The sequence below is a fragment of the Leptonychotes weddellii genome, chromosome 11 (genome assembly GCF_054177405.1).
Source record: "Leptonychotes weddellii isolate Sample4059 chromosome 11, ASM5417740v2, whole genome shotgun sequence".
Taxonomy (NCBI): Eukaryota; Metazoa; Chordata; class Mammalia; order Carnivora; family Phocidae; genus Leptonychotes; species Leptonychotes weddellii.
In genome coordinates this window covers 1727732-1748667 of record NC_138379.1, presented here as the reverse complement: position 1 = coordinate 1748667, position 20936 = coordinate 1727732, and the positions used below count along the sequence as shown (strand labels likewise).

The 20936-nt window shown below is 52.3% G+C and overlaps 1 protein-coding gene across 1 annotated transcript in view; it reads left to right on the top strand.

Annotated features, from left to right (window-relative positions):
- KCNQ1 (potassium voltage-gated channel subfamily Q member 1) overlaps positions 1 to 20936 on the top strand; it is a gene marked incomplete at its 5' end in the record, with an annotated part of 256765 nt that overhangs the window by 29494 nt on the left and 206335 nt on the right. The window contains 3 exons of the mRNA XM_081798456.1: positions 631 to 726; positions 2934 to 3056; positions 4005 to 4149. Coding sequence (XP_081654582.1) covers positions 631 to 726; positions 2934 to 3056; positions 4005 to 4149 — 364 coding nt within the window. The remainder of the gene's footprint in view (positions 1 to 630; positions 727 to 2933; positions 3057 to 4004; positions 4150 to 20936) is intronic.

The following is a 20936-nucleotide window of genomic DNA, read 5'->3' as shown; positions in this document are numbered from 1 at the left end:
CAGTGGGGTGCGGGCCGGGGGATGCACCCCGAGGGGTCGCAGGGAGGCCCCAGCCGCAGCTGCCCCATGGTGGCGGAGGCAGAGTCTGCGCACCTGCTGAGACCTGGGCTGGGTCTTGACCTGTGCCCTCCCCAGAAATCATGGACCGTGAGGGTTACGCCTTCTAGTTCCCCATGTGTGCACGTGGGTACGTGTGTCCATGTATCCGTGTAGGGTGTGGGCGTATGTGACACGTCACTCACTACAGACACATGTATGGATTCGTGTGTGTCACACACGTGTTGTGTGTCATGTAAGTGTACGCAGGGTGTGCACGTGTGTGTGTGTCTGCGTGTGTGTACGATTGATCCCCTCTGCAGATGGGGAGCTCCCTCCCTGACAAGCTGCTCACGTCCATCCCATTGGCAATCCCAGGGACACAGCCACAGACCCTCTCACAGGGGGCTACCTTCTGCCTGAGCCGGCGACCCGGCACCCACCCTGTCCCCCCAGCACCCGTCCTGTCCCCCCGGCACCCGTCCTGTCCCCCCGGCACCCGTCCTGTCCCCCCGGCACCCGTCCTGTCCCCCAGGCCAGGCCAGGCGGTGGCTGCCCGTGTGGACACAAGCCCTGGTTTCTGCTCCTTCCCAGGGGATTCTCGGCTCCGGCTTTGCCCTGAAGGTCCAGCAGAAGCAGAGACAGAAGCACTTCAACAGGCAGATCCCGGCGGCAGCCTCGCTCATCCAGGTGATGGCGCCCGCCATTGTCACATCCGGCCTCGCGTCTGTGGGTGAACACCAGCTGGTGTCCGTTCAGAGATTCCAGAACTGCTTTTGGCCATGATGTTCCATGCGGGTCCCTCTGGAGCAGAGGTGCAGACCCGCACCCACTGCCATGCCTTCTGGGAAACGTGGGCCGTGCTGACAGAGTGGACACGGGAACAGGGCGCCCAGCTCCCTCCCTGGAGGGTCTTGCAGAAGGTCGTGTCCTGCGGGGCAGGCCAGGGGACAAGGTTGTGCCACAGACCTGGGGGGTCTTTCCGTGGGCCTCTCCCCTCCCAGCCACAGCGACCAGCCTTGGCGTCTTGCTCCTCGTCCTCCTTCCATGGCCACCCGCCCCCTGCCCACCAGCTCTGCACTGGAGCAGGTCTGGGAGGGAAAAGGGAAGAGTCCCAGTATGGCCTTCCCCCGGGGGGGCTGGGGCCCTGCTCGTGCACTCTGGGCACCTTCTGGGTATCCCCGGCACCCCACAGGCTCGGACTCCCCAGTGACAGCAGTGGGACTAGAGAGCCAGTGGCATGGCCCCACCCTGGATTCCGGGGCCCCTCAGTGCCCGATGGGGACCCCAGGGTTGCTGGGCGCTGGAGGAGACAGAGCCTAAGAACAGTGGGGGAAGTCGGCGCCCTGAGCCCCCAGACACTCAGCTCTGCTCTGTGACCCAGGGCTCTGGGAACACACCAGAGGATGGCTGGTCCTTTTAACGTAAACACAGACTCAGGCAGAAAACCGTATTTGAAAACCGGGTCCCAGACGGCCTGGGGGCGGAGAAGTGGGGATGAGCAGGCCCAGGGCACAGGCGTGGTCCGTGTCCAGCTGTGGATGTGGGACTCTCTGCCCAGTGGGGCAGCTGTACCCAGCACTGGATGTCTCCCGGGGATGGCCTGGGGTCACCCCCATGGCCTTGTCGCCTGCACCCTCTGCCCTGGGCAGGACCCCGTGGGGAATGCCAGCCATTAGGCACGGCTCCGCCTGGGAGCTACAGTTCAGCCCCGGGCTCCCCCTTGTCCCTCTGAAGCCCTTCCGGAACCCACCGTCTGGTGCCTGGACCGAGTACCTGAACGGGAAGGAAATAGCAGGGGCCATAAAGCCGAGGGGCTGGGCCCCCTCAGGCCTGGTTTTATGGCCCCACAGCCTTCTCCTTTCGGGGAGACCATAAATCAGGCCGTAAAACCAGCCCAGGCCGCTGTGGGCAGACTGCCGGTGGGAGGGGGTTGCTGCGGATTCCTTGCTGAGCCTTGTGCCTTGGGGGCGACCCCCCCGTGAAGTCCGCGCTCGGGTGGTGCATTCAAGGGGGTGCAGACATGCCTGCCGCTGGAGGATGGGGGCCCCGGGGAGGCGGGAAGTACGCAGTGGCTGGTGATACATTCGTGGGCAGGACACGTGCCCGCCACTGGGGAAGGTGGGACGTGGAGGTGGCGCGTGGGCCTCGGAGGGGCCAGGCCTGTGGCCTTTCTCGTGGGCGGCATGAGGGCTGCCATGTTTGCCCAGGTCCCCATTGCAGGTGGTGTCACAGCCACCCGGGAACCCTGCAGCCCCGCGGCCAGCAACGACAAGACCCCCAGGATGCGTTCCCATCTGAGGCTCCTGGCACCCCTCCTGTCCCTCACTGTCCACCCAGACGCGGTGTGTCCGCCCCTCGGATCCCCTGCGGTGGCGTCCCCTCCTCCGGGTCATCCCTGCATGGTGGCCACCACAGGCATCTTTCTAGAATGTGGGCCCAAGGCCCTCCTCACCTGCGTGATGTCCAGAGACTCCCCATGACTGCAGACGGTGCCCAGGCACTGGGACCCCACATTTGGGCCTCTGGGAGGGGCCTTGCTCCGCCACCCCTCCTGCCTGGTGCCCGCAGGCCCAGGGCGTCCTGTTTTTGTGCCTGTCCCTACACCCGCCGTGCGTGGCCCAGGAGAGGCAGCCGACAGGTGTCTTTGCATCTGCGAAGGGACCAGGCTGGGGAGGTGGTGGCAAGTGCGCTGGGGTCACAGACAAAGCCTCTGTGGTGTCGAGCTGCGAGTCCCAGCCAGTGTGTGGGGCTGTGGGCTGCCTGGTGCAGGGACGGCCCTGGGAGGTGGGGGCTGCCTGCAGGACGGGGTGTGGGCAGGATCGGGGAGCTGCAGCTCCTGTGGGAGGCCGTTGGGCAGCTCGGCAGCTGACCGCCTCTCCCTTGTGCTGGTTCAGACGGCCTGGAGATGCTACGCGGCCGAGAACCCCGAGTCCTCCACCTGGAAGATCTACGTGCGCAAGCCCGCTCGGAGCCATGTGCTGCTGTCCCCCAGCCCCAAGCCCAAGAAGTCTGTCATGGTAACAGCCCCCACCTGCCGCCCGGACAGGGTCCCTCGTTAGTGGGTGGGGAGGCCTTGGGGGCCATGGCTCCTGGCCAGGGTTTGACCCTGGGGTCAGCTGAGCTCCCATCAGGGCAGCAACACCACTCTGGCCCCGGGGTGGGGGGGAGACGGGTGTGCCGGGCACCGCCGCCCCCGGATCCCCATGGCTCCGTGGCATGTGGTACTGGTGCTGCAAGGCCAGGGCCGTGGGGGGCCCAGAGGAGGAGCCCCAGGGTGCAGGATCGGCCGGGTTCTGGCCGGCGGTGGGAGAGAAGGCTTTCGAGAGGGCCCTGATGTCAGGCTCTCTGTGCTGGGCACGGTGGGTGTCAGTCGGGGCAGAGGTGGCACCCCGGCTCCAGAAAGAGGGCCTTAAGGTCGTGGGGCAGGGGGTTTGGGCAGGCTTTGGGCAAGGATGTCGTGACTGGCTGGTGTGGTGAATGAGGGTGGCGCCCATGTCCACACCTGCTTGGGGGCGCCCAGCTCTCCCGGGAGCCCGTTGCCCCCAGAGCCCCTGCACCCTCTGTTCCCTGTGCCGAACACCCTCCCAGACTCCCCATCGCCTCCACGTTGCCGCCTCAGAGAGGCCTTTGCTGGCCCCGGGCTGGCCGCCGGGCCGCCCCTACCACACACCGTCCCTCCTGGCGGCCCTTGTCGGCACGTGCCCCGGTGCACTCTGGGATGTTTACCTGTTTGCCGGCTACCTGCCTGCCCACCCCTCCGCCCGAGCTCCGGGCAGCGCCCGTGCCGAGCCCCCCGCGGGACCCCCGGCAGCCCCACAGTGCCGCGGCCCTCCCCGTCTGCATGCCACCGGGCTGCGCTTGGCCCCTGAGGCCTGGTTCCCTGGCAGGTGCCCAGCGGGGGCTGCCAGAGGGTTCTGGGGCTAGCAGACGCCCGGGAACTGCCGGCTTACTGCTTGTCGTTTTAGGTAAAGAGAAAGAAGTTCAAGCTGGACAAGGACAACGGGGTGAATCCCGGAGAGAAGATGCTCACGGTCCCCCACATCACGTGCGAGCCTGTCTCAGAGGCGCGGAGGCCGGACCACTTCTCCATGGAGAACTGTGACAGCTCTGGTGAGAAGCCTTCGCCCCGGGCGAGGGTGTGGGGACGGGGACAGGCACTCGGCTCCCGCTGACCTGGCGTCTGCCCGGCAACGTCCTGCCCTCCCCACCACGGCGCAAAAGCACGTCCCTCTGAGGAGGCGGGACCCCACCCTGGAGGGACCCTTCCCCTTGCTCTGTTCCATGCTCTGGGGGGCTGGGTGCCAGGCCCCGCCTCGGCCGTGCCGAGTGGCTGGCGCCCCGTGTCTGGCAGAACGGAGGCGGCCCATGCGTGTCGGCCCCCCCGTTCCTGGCAGAGCATGGACGGGGCATCCAGAGCCAGCTCTGTGCACCCACACTCGTCCCCGTCCTCGACGCCATGGGTCTTTGTTCTTCCAGCACTTCTGTGTCTGTCTCTCCTTTCTGGGACATCTTCCCGGCACCCACAAGAGCGTGCCAGCTTACTGGCCGCTGTAGGGACAGTGTCACTGTCTCGACTGTGTCAAAGAGGGACAGGCTCACATTGTTCCTGACGCTTTGTGCTTATGGGCGCCCAGCCCGCCAAGTGCTTGGTTCTCAGGCGGCTGACCCCTGATGCATCCCCCTGCATGTGGTCCCAGTCCCCTGGCAGCAGGGCGGAAAGTGTTCCGGAAAGGGGCTGCGGCCGCTCCCTGTGCCTCGGGGCTGCCTGTGGACCAGGCCAGGGCGCCCACCCCGCTGGGCACTGGGCCACCGCGGCCCCATCCCGTGCGGTCGGGATTCCGCTCTGGCCTGAATCTGGCCACTTCGCTGGTGAGCCCCCGGGATGCGCGCCCCGCCCGCCCCCTGGAGTGGGCACAAGGGACAATTGTGCCAACAAATGCCCACCCCCCCCCAACTCCGGATCCAGGGGCAGGACCATTGTCGCGATGCAGATGGGGGCTCTCCGCAAATGCTAATGGGCAGGTTGGGCCTGGGGAGAAGCATCTCTGCTGTTTGCTGAATGCGGGGAGCTGCATTCAGACTGTTTGCTGTTATTAAGTGCCTGGGGATGCCTGCGGAATGGTAATGAGGCAGGAGAGCAGGGAAGTCAGGCTTCCTTTGTGGAATGCTTTTGCATGGAGGAGTTTTGCTTTCCCGCGGACATGATAAGTCAGCCCAGCCTGGGGCTGCGGCGTTGCCGGAGCCTGAGCTGTTGGCCTGGCCCCAGGGGGCCCCGCGTGGCCCCAGCCTGGGGGTGGTGGCTGAGGCTCTCCAGGGCCCTGGCGGGGGAGGAGGGGCCTCATCCCGGGCAGATGCCGTCACTGGGATGGCCCGCAGTCCCGGCCCTGACACAGCAGGACGCGAGCAGCCGGGATGAATTCCACCCCTGGCCGGATCCAGGCCTTGCACCGGAGCCTGGCCCGCGTGCGCGATTCAGGTGTGCCAAGGGGCATGTGAGGCAGGTGCCCTCCCCTTCCCGGCGCTGGCCTGTGCACGGCCCCCCACCTCCGTGGTTTCTCTCCATGTCTGGAGCCCACGGCGTCTCTGGGCTTCTGTCCTGTGACACCTAGGGTCCTCGGAAGGGCTGCCCACCCACATTCATGGCCTCGAGAGCCCGGGCAGATCTCCTGTGTTCATGGAAAAGGCCCTCACTGGCCGCAGGAGGACCTGTGGTGGCAGCAGGCAGGGGTGGACATCAGGAGCCCTGCCCTCCAGGCTCCCATCCTTCTGCAGGTTCCAGCGCCCTGCTGCTCACCTTGTTCTGGTCACTGGGGTCTGCGTTCAGGAGCCCGGCCCGCAGGGGGGCTTGCTGTTCCTGCTCACGGTTCACAGAAGAGCCCGGCGCTCATGAGCCTAATTTGTGGGGCACCATCTAGAGCTGGCGCTGTGCCCCCGGCCACACCCGCCAGGCCTCGCCTCTCTCCCTCCCCTCGGCTGGCAGCCATCTCCGGGCCACCGCCCCAGATCCCACCCTGTGCCCCTTACCCATGTTGCCATCGCCCTGTGTTTGGGGTTGACCTTTTTAAACCATCCTCTGGATCAGTCACTTGTATAGAGTCGAGCCTTGCTTACATTTACCAAGAGATTTGCTGGGTTTCTGCTTCAGAGTTTGGGTTTAATGTCCTTCTTCCTGAAGGTCCTACGCGGTCCCTTCAGGGAAGGTCTGTCATCGGTCAACTCGGTTTTTGTTTGTCTGACATCGTCGTATTTTGCCCTTGCTGTTGGGTGACAGTCTAGTTGAGGAAGAGGTGACGGGTTGAGATACGTATTCCCTCCAAACGCTCAGCAGATGTGCTGCAGGGCCCAGTTTCTGCGTGTTGTCCAGCTCCTTGGCCACCCTGAGGAGGTGGCCTGTCCCCCTCTGGGGGCTCCCGGTGCCTTCCCTTGGACTCCGGTGCCAGGGCGTATCACTCCAGTGGAGCAAGGTGGGGGGTAGCTCTCTGTCCCGCCGTCCTCTGTGATCCCTGAATCTGAGGGTTCATGTCTTTCATCCAGTGTGGACATTAGCACAGACCTGTCAGAAATTATCGCCTCCCCTAATGGCTCTGATCTGCCCTGGAAACTGACTCAGCCATCTCGGTCTGTCCTCCTTGACTGTCTCTCATATTTTCCTGCTCCACCTCCCAGCTGCCTTCTTGGCAGCAGCTTCTCAGTTTGCTGACTGTTCCGACCTGTCTGACCCACTGGTTAGTCCACCTGCTGGGGTTTTAATTTCAAGGACCTCTCACTTTTTCCATTTCCGTGCATCCTTGTGTGAGGGCCTGATTTGCTCAGTCTTCGCAGCTTGTCTCTTCCTCATAATGTACAACTTGGAATTAATCAGTCACTTGAATGTGCTAATGTCATCATCCATGCCATGGCGTCATCGTCCATGGTTCTTGGAGAGTCTACCTCTGTTCACGGTGGCTTCGGCAACTCCTTCCCATGAAGGCTGGTTTCCCTGTGGTCAGTGGGGATCTTTATTTGGGGCTCCTGTGGGCCCTGTTGAGGGGATGTTGCCTGGAGACGTTGTCCCTTGGAGGGGTGATGCAGTGAACCCCTTCAGAACGTTTGTGGTGTGGGATCTTCAAGACAACCACGTGGTGTCAATACAGGCCCGATCTCTCGTGAGAACAAGCCCGTCCCCACGCAGCAAGAGGAGACTTCACCTGTAGTCCACAGACAAGGCCAACACAGATTGGTTTTCTCTCTCCTCGGTGTTTGCCCCACCTGATAAGAGCAGTGTGTTCCTTGTCCCTGGGTCGACGGCTTGGTTCCCGCTTTGCACTGTTTCTGTGATTCGAGTCTGCTCTCTGTTTGTTCGGCCTTGCTGGAGGCCCAGGTGCGCAGGTGGAGTCTTAGTCCCCACTTCTGGCCTCACGCTGGTCCCCCGCCCGGCTCTTCGTTCAGTCCACACCGTGGCTCCTCAGGTGAGCGGATGCCCGGGACCACCCACGCGCGTGGTCTGCACGGTGGCCCTGAGGGATGCCCTCGGCCGAGCCCGTAGAAAACATTTGTCATTTTGGCGAGCTTGTTCGGGAGTCTGTTGAGAGAGGGTTTTGACGGCATCAGGTTATTGCTGGAAACAAAAGTCCTCGTGTTGGTGACAGAGAGAGTGTCCCCATCAAGGGAGGCCGTGAGCTCCCTGCCGGCAGAGGGCCAGGCCATGACGCTCCCGGTTGGAACTGCCTGGGGCTCCCTCGAACCAGCAGGTGAATTTCAGAGGCTGCCCCCGGAGGTTCTGAGTCACAAGGCCTGCGGGGAGGCCCAGGAGCATGTCTGTAATGTGCCCCTGCTTCCTCTGGGGACTGTCCCTGGGGACCCCGAGGACGAGGCCCAGCACTGACCACAGGGGACCAGAGCAGGGCTTCTGTGACTCCAGGTCTGTCTGACCTGGGCCCCCTCCTGGCACTGGCACCGGGGTCCGGGTCAGCCTTTCGTTGCAAGAGCTCTCCACGGGTAGAAAATATTAAGGAGCTTGCTCCGTGCAGTAAGCCTATCAACACATAAACTTCAGCTAGGATGCTTCATGAAGAAAGATGGGCTACTCTTCCCCTAAGATCAGGGATACAACAGGGACAAGGACACACTGCTCTTATCACTTCCAGTCTGCATGAACCTGGAGGTTCTAGCCAGTGGAACAGTTGAGAAAAAGACATTGCAGACGTCCAGGTTGGAGAGGAAGAGGTAAAGCCCTCTCCGTTGGCAGGTGGCGTGGTTCCCTGGCGCATGGGCAAGATGACCACGGAACGAGCGTGTGAGTGGAGCCAGGGCCACACGCAAACATCAATTCTACCTCGATGTTCTGGCAACAAATAATCTGACATCGAAATTTTGGAAATACCCTGTTCAGCGGGGAGCCTGCTTCTCCCTCTCCCTCTGTTGCTACCCCTCCGTTTATGCTCACTCTCTCTAAAATTATTTTAAAAATACCACTTACTGTAACATTAAAAACATGAAATACTCAGAGGGCAATCTGACAAAAGATATGAACATAAAACATTGTAGGGAGGCGTCACAGAATCCCCAGGTCCGGGGAGAGGTGCGCCGTGCTCCCGGACCACCAGCCTCAACATTCATCTCTGAACTCAAAGTGCTGGCCATCAGAACCCCATGGGCATTTTGTGGAAACTAATGAGCTGGTTCTGAAATTTGCATGGAAGTGACCCTGAAGTTCCCAAACAAAATTTTAAAAATGAACAAAGTTGGAGGACTAGCATGAGCATAGAGATAAGTGAATAGAATGATAAACAGAGTCCAGATAGACCTACACGCGTAGGGACAGGTGACTTCTGACCGAGGCACAGAAAGGAGAAAGGATAGCAGTTTCAACAAATAGCACGGGAACAGCTAGAGCATCCGTCTGCCAGACAGTGAACTTGGAGCTACGTCTTACATCATACACAAGAATCAGCTCAAAATTTATCACGGAAATAGAAGCCTAAAAGTCACAGAAGAAGATGCAGGAGAAAATCTCTGTGACTTTGAGAGCTAAGCTTCTCGAACATGACACCAGCAGCATGAGATGTGATAAGAACCAACCATTTGGACTTTTCAAAATTAAAAACCTCTCTTTGAAAGACGGTATTAAGAGGATGAAAAGATAAAGCCCAGACGGGGAGAAAATATTTTCAAATCATCCATCTGATAAAGGATTTGTGTCCAGAATATGAGAGGGATGCTTATGGCTGAGTACTAAGACAAAAACAAAAACAGGCAAAAGGTTTAAACAGACACTCATCAAAGAAGAGAAATGGGCGCCTGGGTGGCTCAGTCAGTGAAGCATCTGCCTTTGGCTCGGGTCATGATCCCAGGGTCCTGGGATTCAGTCCCACAGGGAGCCTGCTTCTCCCTCTGCCCCCCCCCACTCCATGCCCACTTGTGCTCTCTTGCTCACTCCCTCTCTCAAATAAGTGAATAAAATCTTTAAAAAGAGAGAGAAATGGATAAGCACAAGAAAATATATTTGATATCATTAGTTATTAGGGAGATGCAAATTAAAACCACAATGAGGGGCGCCTGGGTGGCTCAGTCGGTTAAGCGTCTGTCTTCGGCTCAGGTCATGATCCCGGGGTCCTGGGATCGAGCCCCGCATCGGGCTCCCTGCTCACGGGGAGCCTGCTTCTCACTCTCCCTCTGCCTGCCCCATCCCCTGCTTGTGCTCTCTCTGTCAAATGAAATAAAATGAGTTGTTACTACACAATTACGGTATTGGCTAAAATTAAGATCATTTTACCAAGTGTGGTGACTGGCCCGGGGAAGATGCTACCATCTGGGTGTGCCCTCATGCACACCCAGGGGGACAGCAGATGGTGCCGCTGTGGAGATCAGTCTGGGACTTTCTGAAAATGTTGTATGCGCACCTGCCGTGTCATCCAGCCATTCTATTCCTCAATATGTGTCCAGGAGGAATGAGAACAGACACACATACTGGCATGGTTTCATGGAATTTGTACATAGCCATTTCATGGAAACTGGGAACGTTGCTAATGCCCATCAACATCCGACAAAATGTTTTTTAAATCGTGGTATACCCACACGATGATATACCACTACTCAGAAGTAGCAAAGAATGAGCCACGAGCACACAAAACAGCCTGGATAAATAACAGAATAATTATGATGAGTGAAAGAAGCCAGGCAAAAAATAAATTAATTAATTAAAAAGAGGAAAGAAAGAAAGAAAAGGAAAGGGAAAAAGAGAGTTCAGAGTGCCTTATTCTATTTGTATGAAACTCTTGGAATCGCAGACTGGTCTAGAATGAGGGCAGGCCGAGCGGCTGTCCTGGGATGTGTGGGCATGGAGATCTGGTTGGGGGGAGCCCAGAAGGCCACAGAGAGACCTGGGGGGTGAGGGGTATGCTCATGATCCTGATTGTGCCAATGGTTTCATGCGTCCAAAGTTACCAAAATCGTATACTTTAAACATGGGTAGTTTGTTATATGTCCATTATGCCCTGATGAAAAAAAAAAACATAAAAATATTTTGCATAGCAAAAAATACCCAAATGGGGGCACCTGGGTGGCTCAGTCGGTTAAACGGCTGCCTTCGGCTCAGGTCATGATCCCAGGGTCCTGGGATCGAGTCCCATATCGGGCTTCCTGCTCAGCGGGGAGCCTCCTTCTCCCTCTGCCTGTTCCCCTGCTTGTGCTCTCTCTCTGTCTCAAATAAATAAAAATTAAAAAAAAAATACCCAAATGATTTTTTTAAATGATAATCTGGGGAAAATAGTCACCGTTCATATCATACACATAGGGCTAATTTCATCAGGCTGTCGGGAAACTCTAAGTCCTGAAGACAAAAGGATAAAAGATATAAATACAGTTGTAGAAAAAGGAGATACTGAGCTTCTTACAGATGAACAGATGCTGATAACCTCAGTTAGGATCACAGAAATGTAAATTAAAGCCATGGGGGCTTGACTTCTCTGACGGATAGTCGCCTGTGGGCCGTGTGCTTGGAAAGCCTAAGCTCAGCCACGAATGCTGGGAGGATACATGGATGCAGGCGCTGTGGAGACACACAAGGCAGTTTGCATGAAAATTCAAGATGCACATGCCCTTCCACCCTTCCAGAAATGTATTCTGCACTCACGTTGCACATTTGCAAAATGACCATGGTCAGGGGACTGATTTCTGCAGTTGTTAGATAGCAAAAGGTGGCAAACCACCAGCATCCCTGAGTGGAGCTCAGCTTCAGGGGAGTGTCCTGTGTGCATCCGTGACGGCCCACACCTCGGGCTCGGAAGAGGAGGAAATCGGGCAGCATGTGTGTGCAGATACAGTGTGGGAGGAAAGGGAGTCCCGCCGATGTGTCTGGGGACAGCCTGAAAAGAACGCTGGAATCACCTTCTCTGAGGCTCAACCGCACAGCAGAGTTGTAAAACCATCTGGGCTGGTGCATGTGTTAAAGGAGATCTTTAATCTCTTTTTAGTCTGCTTTATGCTAATTTGTTCTAAATCAATGTGCTGCCTCTCTCAGGGTAATGTATTCATTGCTATTTAATCTTCGAGGGTTGCAATTATGTTGCCATTTGGTAGCAACAAAGTTACTTCTAGTGATTTTATGTTCTTCTGGCTTGGTCAGCCCTTTGTTTCTTGCCTGAGCTTTCAGCTTTTACGGTTTTGCTCTCCCCCCACCCCCAATCTCATGAGAGGTTGATCCAGTTTATCTTATTTTATTATATACTTGCTTTCTTATTCAACAACTACCTTTTTGCTTTTTTGTTTTCTGTTTCCCCAACTTGGGCTTTTATAGCTATTCATTCCCTCTCTCAGATCAATTCACTTTTTAAAAAACTTAATGAAGAGTAAGAGTGGGTTGATTTAAAGTCTCTCTTCTGCAAGTTTTAGAAGTCAGATGTTTTCCTCTGGTGCAGGGTTAGCTGAGGCGTAGATCTTGCTGTGAAATATGTTCCTTGTCTTTGCTTTCTTGATCGTGTTTATGTTTTGACTTTCTCTTTCATCTGAAGAAATGTTTTCTCACTTTTTAAGCAGAACATTTTTTATCTCTGTTGCAGTTTCTAATTTAACAGGCTTATAGGGAGAAGATACGGCCTTTGAAATAGTTGCATTTTTCCAGTAAAGATTTTCTCTGTGTCCAAGTACAAACATGAAAGCATTGCTTTTGTAAATGTTCCGCAGGCCTAAGTTAAGATATATTCTCTATCTGCAAAACACAGACTTTCATTTGTATACACAGATAAAACCTACATTGTGACGGATCACACACACAAGCACGCACACGCGTGTGCATTCATGGCATCGTTCAGATCTGTCCCACCTTCCCTAGCTGTTGTTACTGTTTTAAAAATCTAACACCAAATTCTGCCAGATTCTGCAACAGGAAAATTAAATCCTTGTTCCTTTACAATTTTGTCTTTAGAGGTCGAGTGGCAGATTTGTGGGGTGGTTCTGAGCACAACCTGACAGCCAGGAAGCTCTGCGATTCTCTCCTGTGTGACTCTGAGCCGGCTACTGCCTTCTCTGGGCCTCACTTTCTGGACCCACAAAATGGGGATCCTAGCAGGGCCACGCCCAGGACTGTGGTGTTGACCAAGCAAGTGAGGACCCTGGGCCTGTGCGTGCCTCTGGCCTCCTCCCCTGCCAAACAGTCCACTCTCCACCTGACTCCTCACACCACATATCTTGGGGCTGGTCTTTCTTTTACAGTTTCTTAAAATTGTATTGCTTTATAATCTTCACACCATGAACTCTGCAGCTGGGTATGATGTGTGGGCTTCGGTGAGTCCTTTGTTCCTTGTTTGCTTGGTCACCTTCCCCTCTGGGACCCGAGTGAATAGTCTAGGGTTTATTCTGGTTCTCCCCATGCTCTGGCTGTAACAGGCGCTGGTCACTGCCGTCCAAGCACATGGCCTCGTGTCACGCCTGCTTTCTTGCCTTTCCCCTTCAGTCTACACGGTGAGACTCCCTCCAAGGCTGCCCTGAGATTTTCAGTCTCCCCTTCATCCCCCACGGTGGGCACGAGCCACAACCTTTCCCACTGCCAGAAATCTCCTTTGCTTCGGGTTTGGGCCAGTCTTCCAGAAACCTCCCTCGAACCCCACGTACAAGTCCTTTCGTTTCTCTGTGCTAATTGCTGGGATGCATTAGTTTGCTGGAGGCTGCATAACTGCGTGGCTTAAGCCACAGAAGTTTCTGTCGCCGTCCCGGAGGTGGAAAGACCGGATCAAGGTGTGGCCAGGGCTGCTCAGCCCTGGGCTGGTGGAGGGCCACCTTCTTGCCTCTCCTCACAGAGTCTTTCTTCGGTATCTGTGCATCCCTGGCATCTCTCTCTGTCCATGTTTCCTGCTTTGATAGAAACACCGGCTGTATTGAAGTAGGAGCCTCACTCACAGCTTCATTGGAACCTAACGTCCTTCGAGGCTCCTTCTCCAAATATCACATATGGAGATGCTGGGGCGGAGCCCTCCGAACTCTGAGCCTCAGGGACTTGGTTCAGCCCTTAACACAGGAACAGGTGCATTAACCATCAGTGGGTGCTGCCTGGCCTCGCCCTTCTACAGGCGGGGCTCCCCTTCCTGGCACCCCTGCCAGCTGTCCATGGAGGGGACGCAGAGGAGGGAAGCAGCGCTTCTCCCCGGCGGCCCTGCTGACATTTGGGGTCAGATCAGGCTTTGCAGAGGGGCTGCTGTGTGCACCGTGGGACACCGACAAGCAGAAAGTCTCTAGATATTGCTGAGCATCCTGGGCGGGGGGGGCACTGCTCCCAGTTGAAGACCACTAGGCTGAAAGGACACCTGAGAGCTTTTGGAGGTTTGGGGGTTTTTTAACTGTTTATTTGGACATGATTTTGAGCTACAGAAAAGCAGCAAGAATATGAATGAGATCTAAAACACTCACATGCTCTTTAATCTGCAGTTTGCTGATGGTTAATAGTTTGTCCCCACATCCTTTACCGTGCGTCTCCCTTTCAATATGTACAATCACGTAGCTGGTTGCTAAGCCATTGCCACATAAGTCACATGCCCCATGGACTTTTGCCCCTAAACCTTTTGCTGGGTATTTCCTAAAAATAAAGGGACCCCCTTTTAAAGCAACGGCACACTTCAGAACAGCCTCCGCCCACAGACGTGGATCCGGTCCCTTCACCTCAACTGTCCTCGTCCCAATGTTGCCAGTGGACACGGCTAAACCTTTCACATACTTCTCCCTCTGGGGCAGTGTCTAGTCCGGGGGCCCAGGGGACCAGCTCTCTGGCCGTCTTTACTCTGGAACATGCCCGGTCTCGGCCTCTAATGACATTCAAGTTTCTGAGGGTGACAGTCCTGCCATTTCTTGGGGGTTTTGCTGGATGTTTCCTTGTGGTTGGATTTGCGTTGTGCCTTCCCAGCTGGAATGTCCCATCAGTGACAGGGTGTCCTTCTTGGGGGGACCCACCCTGAGGCACATGATGCTCCCCACCCCTCACTGGTGATATAGCTTTAATCACCCATCAAAGAGTCAGTCATTCTACATTGCTTTGCAGCCGATAAGCAACTGGGGGAAATAATCTAAAGCCATGAACATATCCTGTTGCTTATTAAAAAAATGTCTTCTGGATTTAGAGGCTTTCTGGAACTGGGCTTTATGAGGGTGATTGCAAAACGATGCTTTTCCAGCACTAGCACTCTTCCACTAAAATCGGTCCAGTGAGAATGGTATTCCAAGGGAAAATATCTCAACTTTGTACTGTGGGAAAAACTTTCCTTCTCCCCCATTTATTTACTTCTGTTGACTTATTATCTATATGCATGGGATCATGGATTTTTGTATGATAATTCTTACTGTCCTTCATTATTTCGCTAATCAAATTGTCCCAGATTTGGCTGGCTTCTGTGTCCTTGTGACATGCTCACATTTTTCTGGTTGTTTGTTTTTTAGCATTTCTTTATGTTCTGGTAAAACAAGATTCAGCCTTATTTCATACACACTCTGCTCCAGCCCCAGAGTCCGCCAGTTTTCCAAGGAGCTCTGGTTCTTTTGAACGGGGGGTGAAATTACTGGAAACCAAAATCTGGGCACTAGGTGTGCCTGTTGCTACTAGGCATCTTTTCTCCTCCGCCCTTCTGTGCCCGGAGCTAAGGAAACACACACAAAGGTGTGCACGTGCAAATACCCGTGTGCGCACAGACACGCCCGTGTCCCTCCTTCTCCTCTGTCCACACGGGGCGTCCCTTACCTGCAAGCCTGCTTCGTCCCTAGTGAGATGACTGCCTCCCGGCCCCATCAGCACACAGACTCGCTGCTCACTACGCACCTAGCATGTTTTCTTCGTCACTTTGTCCTTGCCACTGTCAAATCAGACCTGCTGGCTTGTTTGTAATTCTCCGCCTCCTAAAGATTAAGGTTGTTTAATCAAGCACTGTGGTCTCAAAGTGCTTGCAATAATGACTTTCTCCTTTCTCCTGCTCTTCCTCTTCTCTCTCCTTTCAGTGTGGTTATGTCCCTCATTTGAAAATTAGTTCTGTACGCTTCATTTTTTATTAACTTGTTTTTTAAAACACCACTTAATGGAGGTATAATTTATGTACCATAAGACTCACCCATTTTCAGTGTAATTCCAGGAGACTTATTGACTTCTGCCATCATCTCCACGATCTGGGTTTGGACCCCCACCCCCCCGTAAGGCCCACCGCGCCCACGTGGAGTCCACCCCTGTCCCCGCGCCCGGCACCAGCCAGCCCTCCTACAGCCACAGCAGGCTGTGGATGTGCCTGTTCTAGACAGTCGTACAGAATGGAATCTTTGTTTTCCTGGCTGCTTTAAGCATGTTTCTGAGGCTCATCCAAATTATAGCACCTAAAAGTATTTCATTCCTTTTTATTGCTGAAAAGTAAGTACTCATTGTGTGGACAGCCCCATTTTTTGCTCACCCACTCACCAGTTGAGGGATTTTTCCGCACTGCTTTGCGTTGTTCGCACCTTCTGGCGATTGTACGAAGCGTGGTTATGAGCCGTGTGCGCGCACTTCCCTTCGTCCTGCGGAGATACATACCAGCAGAGTGACGGCTCCCATGGTGACTTCGTGTTTCCCTTCTTGAGGAATTGCTAGGCGGTTTTCCGAAGTGGATGTACCGTTTTACATTCCCACCAACAATCTGTGAGAGTTTCTGTTTATCCGGAACCTTATTACTATTTCGCTTGTTGTCTTTATTCTAGCCACGTGGGTATCTTGCTGTAGCTTTGATTCGTGCTTCCCTAGTGCTGAATGATGCTCAAAATTTTTTCATGTGCTTGTTGGCCAGTTACGTATCTTCTTTGGTGAAATGTCTATTCGGATCTTTGGCCCATTTTTAAACATTAAACTTTGTGTTTTTAGACATTCAGATGCAACCATAAGAGAGACCACAGAGATCCCACATGTCCTTTACACAGTTGCCCTGGGGGTCTCGTCATTGGAAACCAGAGTCCAAATTGAGACAGCTGAGAATCGGGCCATCCTGTGTCAGGGGTCCCCGGTGTGTCCTCTTTGTAGCCACACCTACTTCCCTCCCACTCTTGCCCCCCCCCCCAATCCCTTGACACCACTCACCTGCTCTCCACTGCCATAATTTTGTCATTTCAAGAATGGCGTATAAATGGATCACACAGCACCTGAGTGTTTGCAGTTGGCTTTTTTGATGTAGCGTAACCCTCAAGACTATCTGTAGCTCGTTCATTTGTATCACCGAGTGGCATTCCGTGGCGTGGACACACCAGTTGGTTTAACTGCTCGCAGGTTGGAGGACAGCTGTGTGGTTCCCAGTTTGGAGTTACTACAAATTCTGGTAGGCTGAATAACAGCCCCCAAAACATTGAGGTCCCGATTCCTAGAACCGGGGACTGTCACCTCATATGGTGAAGGAGACTCCACATACACACTTAAATTAAGGATATTGAGACTAGGGGGGATCCTGGATTATCCTGGGGTCCAGTGTCATCATAAATGTCCTTGCAGGAGGGAGGCAGAGGGGGATTGGACGACAGGAGAGAACAGTGACGTATCACAGGAAGCAGGGGGAGAAGACGCGGTGTGCGTGTGAATCAGGACCACCAGCTAGGGGAAACAGGCAGCTTCCAGAGGAAAGAGAAGGCAGGGAAATGGATCCCCCCTGAGAGCCTCCACAAGGAATCACACCTGTCCAGGATGTTCACTTCCAACTTCTGGAACAACTCTTCGGAATTGCGAAAGAATCCATTTGCATCATTTTAAGCTGCTGAATTTGCAGTAATTTATGACAGTGGCCCCAGAAGAGTAATACACAGATAAAGTTGACATGAATATCCATGGAGAGGTTTTTGTGTGAACGTGATGTGGTTTCTCCGGGATAAGGCCCCGGGGGTGTACTTGCTGAGTACGTCTTCTAGAAATGGCAAACCCGTTCTCCCCCATGGCTGTACGGACTTCACATCCCCTCCTGCAGTGTCGGGGTGACCCTGTTTCTCCGTGCCCCTGCCAGCGTCTGGTGTGGACCCTGGTTTTCATTTCACCTGTTCTCATAGGTGTGTAGCAGTATCTCATGGATTCGAGTTTGCATCCCCCTGACGGCTGGTGATGCTGAGCATCTTCTCATGCGCACATCAGCCCCTTGTATCTCTTACTCGCTGAAATGTTCCAATCGTTTGCCCATTTGCCAATTGGAATGTTTCTAACTCTTGAGTTGTGAGAAGACGGTACTTATTCTAGATACTAGTCCTAAGCCAGATATGTCATTTATACATGTCCTCACCCAGTCTGGGGTTGTCCTCGTCCTCCTCCTCACCGGGTCCTTCACAGAGCAAATATTTTCATTTCAATGAAGTCCAATGTATCCTGTATATGGATTGTATTTTGCTGTCGAGTCTGAGAGCTCTTTGTCCTACCCTCGATCCTGAGCATTTTTGCCCATAGTCTCCTCGGTAACAGCTCTATGAGGCTCTCATTCGTGAACCAGCCATTTGAAGTGTCCGATTCCGCGGTCTCACTACATTCCCAGAGTTGTGCAGCCACCGCAGCATCAAAGCCATTTCTCATCACCCCCAGAGGAAACCCAGCCCCCTTTGAACACCATGTCCCAGTCCCCCTTTCTATCCCCTTAAGCCCTAGGCAACCACTCATTGGCTTCCTGCCCCTATGGATTTGCCCGTTCTGGGCCTTTTACATAAATGACGTCATACCACACGTGGTCTTTCGTGACCGGCTTCTTCCACTGAGCGGCATGTTTTCAGGATTCAGCCAGCATGCTGTTGCACATAAAACTACTTCACTTCACTTTACAGCCAAGTAATATTCTGTTCTTCAGACATACCAAGGTTTTTTTCAATCCATCCATCAGCTACTAGGCATTTGGGCTGCTTCCACCTGTTGGCTGTTAGGAATAATGCCGGTGTGAACATTCGCGAACACGTTTTCGTGCGGCCATATCCTTTCTCTTGGGGAAATATGTGGCAGAGGCATGCTGAGTCAGAGGGTAACTCTATGTCTAATGTTTTAAGAAACTCAAAAACTGTTTTCCAAAGTGAGTGTGCCATTTTTCATTCCCTCACCGTGTATGAACACTACAGTGTCCCTGTATCTGCGTGAGCACTTGTTATTGCCTGTCCTGTTATTTAGCCAATTTCGTGTGTGTTAAGTGGAATTTCGCTGTGGTGTTGATTAGCATTGCCCTATGACTAGTGATAACATCGAGCATCTTTCCGTGTGCTTACTGACTATTTATATATCTGGTTTTTGGAAGAAATGTCTGTTCAGGTTCCTTCATCCGTTTCTAAAAATTAGAATATTTGTCTTTTTGTTTTTGAGTTATGAGAGTTCTTCATCTGTTCTAGCCATCATTCCTTATCAGATAAGTGATTTGCCAGTATTTCCTCCCCTCTGGGGGTTTCTTTTTGTTTTCTTCAGAATGTCCTTTGAACCACAAAGTTTCAATTTTGACAAAGTCCAGTATATCTTTTTTCTCTTGTTGCTTCTGCTTTTGGTGTTATGTCTTAAAACACATGGCCAAACCTTGGGTCATGAAGATTTACCCCTATGTTTTCTTCTAAGAGCTTTGTTGTATTTTGGTCTTTGATCTAGTTTGGGTTAATTTTTGCATGTGGTGTAAGGGAGTGGTCCAGATTCTTTTTCTTTTTTTTCCATATAGTTATAGCACCGTTTGTCCACAATGTAATTCTTTCCCCATTGAATACTTTTGGCACCCATGACAAAAATCGATTGACCATAGCTGGAAGGCTTTATTTTTCGACTCTCATCCTATTCTATTGATCTAAATGTCTTGTATCTTGTCTTATGCCAGTAACCACACCATTTTGAACACTGTTACTCTGTAGTAAGTTTTGAAATCGGGAAGTATGAATCCCCCAACTTTATTCTTTTTCAAGATTGCTTTGGCTATTCTAGGTCATTAGAACTCCCATATGAATTTTAGAATCAGCGTGTCAGTTTGTGTAAGGAATTCAGCTGGGATTCTGGTGAGTGTTGCGTTTAATTGGTAGATCGGTGTGTGTGGGGGGGCGGTTATTGCCGACAGGACAGTATTGTCTTCCAATTCATGAACATGGGATGTCTTTCATTTATTTAGATATTTTCTTTCAATAATATTTTGTGGTTTTCAGAGTATAAGTTTTGCATTTCTTTTGTTCAATTTATTCCTAAGTATTTTTTTCTTTCTTTATTGTGGTAAAGTATATATAAACCAAAATTTACCATTTTAACCATTCTTAAGTTTACGAATCTGTGGCAGTAAGTACAGTTACATTGTTGTGCTTTATTCTTTTTCGATATTGTACGTGAAATTTTTTTCTTAATTTCATTTTCTGATTGTTTATTGAAAGTGTGTAGAAATACAATTGGTTTCTATATATGAATATATCTTGCAATCTTGCTGAACTTGTTTACTAGTTATCATAGGTTTTTAGTGGATTGCTTGAGATTTTTCTATATATAAAAATTATGTCATCTGTGAATAGAAATACTTTTACTTCTTTCTTTCCAAACTGGATGCCTTTATTTTTCTTGTCTAATTGTCCTGGATAGAACCCCCAATATAATGTTGAATAGATGTGGTGGGAGCAGACATCTTTGTCCTGTTACTGATCAGGACAGTCTTTCATCATGAAGTCCCATGATAGCTGTGGTTTTATACTAAATGCCCTTTATCAGACTGGGCAAGTTCCTTTCTATTCCTAGTACCCTAAATGTTGGTCTATCATCATGGAAGGGTACTGAATTTTACCAAATGCTTTTGCTGTCTGTTTTCTTCTATTGATAATCATGTCGTTTTTGCCCTTTATTTCATTGACCTGGTGCATTAGATTAACTGATTTTTCAGACGTTAATCCAACCTTGCATTCCTGGAACAAATCCCACTTGGTCCTAGTGTATAATTCCTCCTGTAGAGTGCTAGATTTTATTTGCTGGTGTTTTGTTGAGCATTTTGCATCTATTTTTGTAAGAGTTACTGCTCTGCAGTTCTCTTTTCTTGCTATATCTCTCTCTGGTTTGGTCGCAGGGTAATGTCACCCTTGCAGACTGTGTCCAGAACTGTCTCTTCCTCTTCTGCTTTCTTTCTGGAAGAGTTTGTAAAGAATTTTTATTCTTTAATTTTTCAGTAGGATTTATCAGTGAAGCCATCTGGGCCTTGCAGGCTTTTGTCTGTGGATAGTGTTTGGATTACTAATTCTGTCTCTTTATTTGTTATAGGTCTGTTCAAAGTTTCTACCTATTCCTAGTCAGTTTTAGTAGTTTTTTGCTTTCTAGGAAATTGTCCATTTTATCTAAGTTGTATAATTTATTATTATAAAATTTCTATAGCATTCATTTAAATCCTTCTTATTTCTGTAAAACCAGCTGTAAAGTTTTCTCTTTCATTTCTAACTGTAGTCATTTGAATCTTCTTTTTTTTTTAATTTATTTTTTT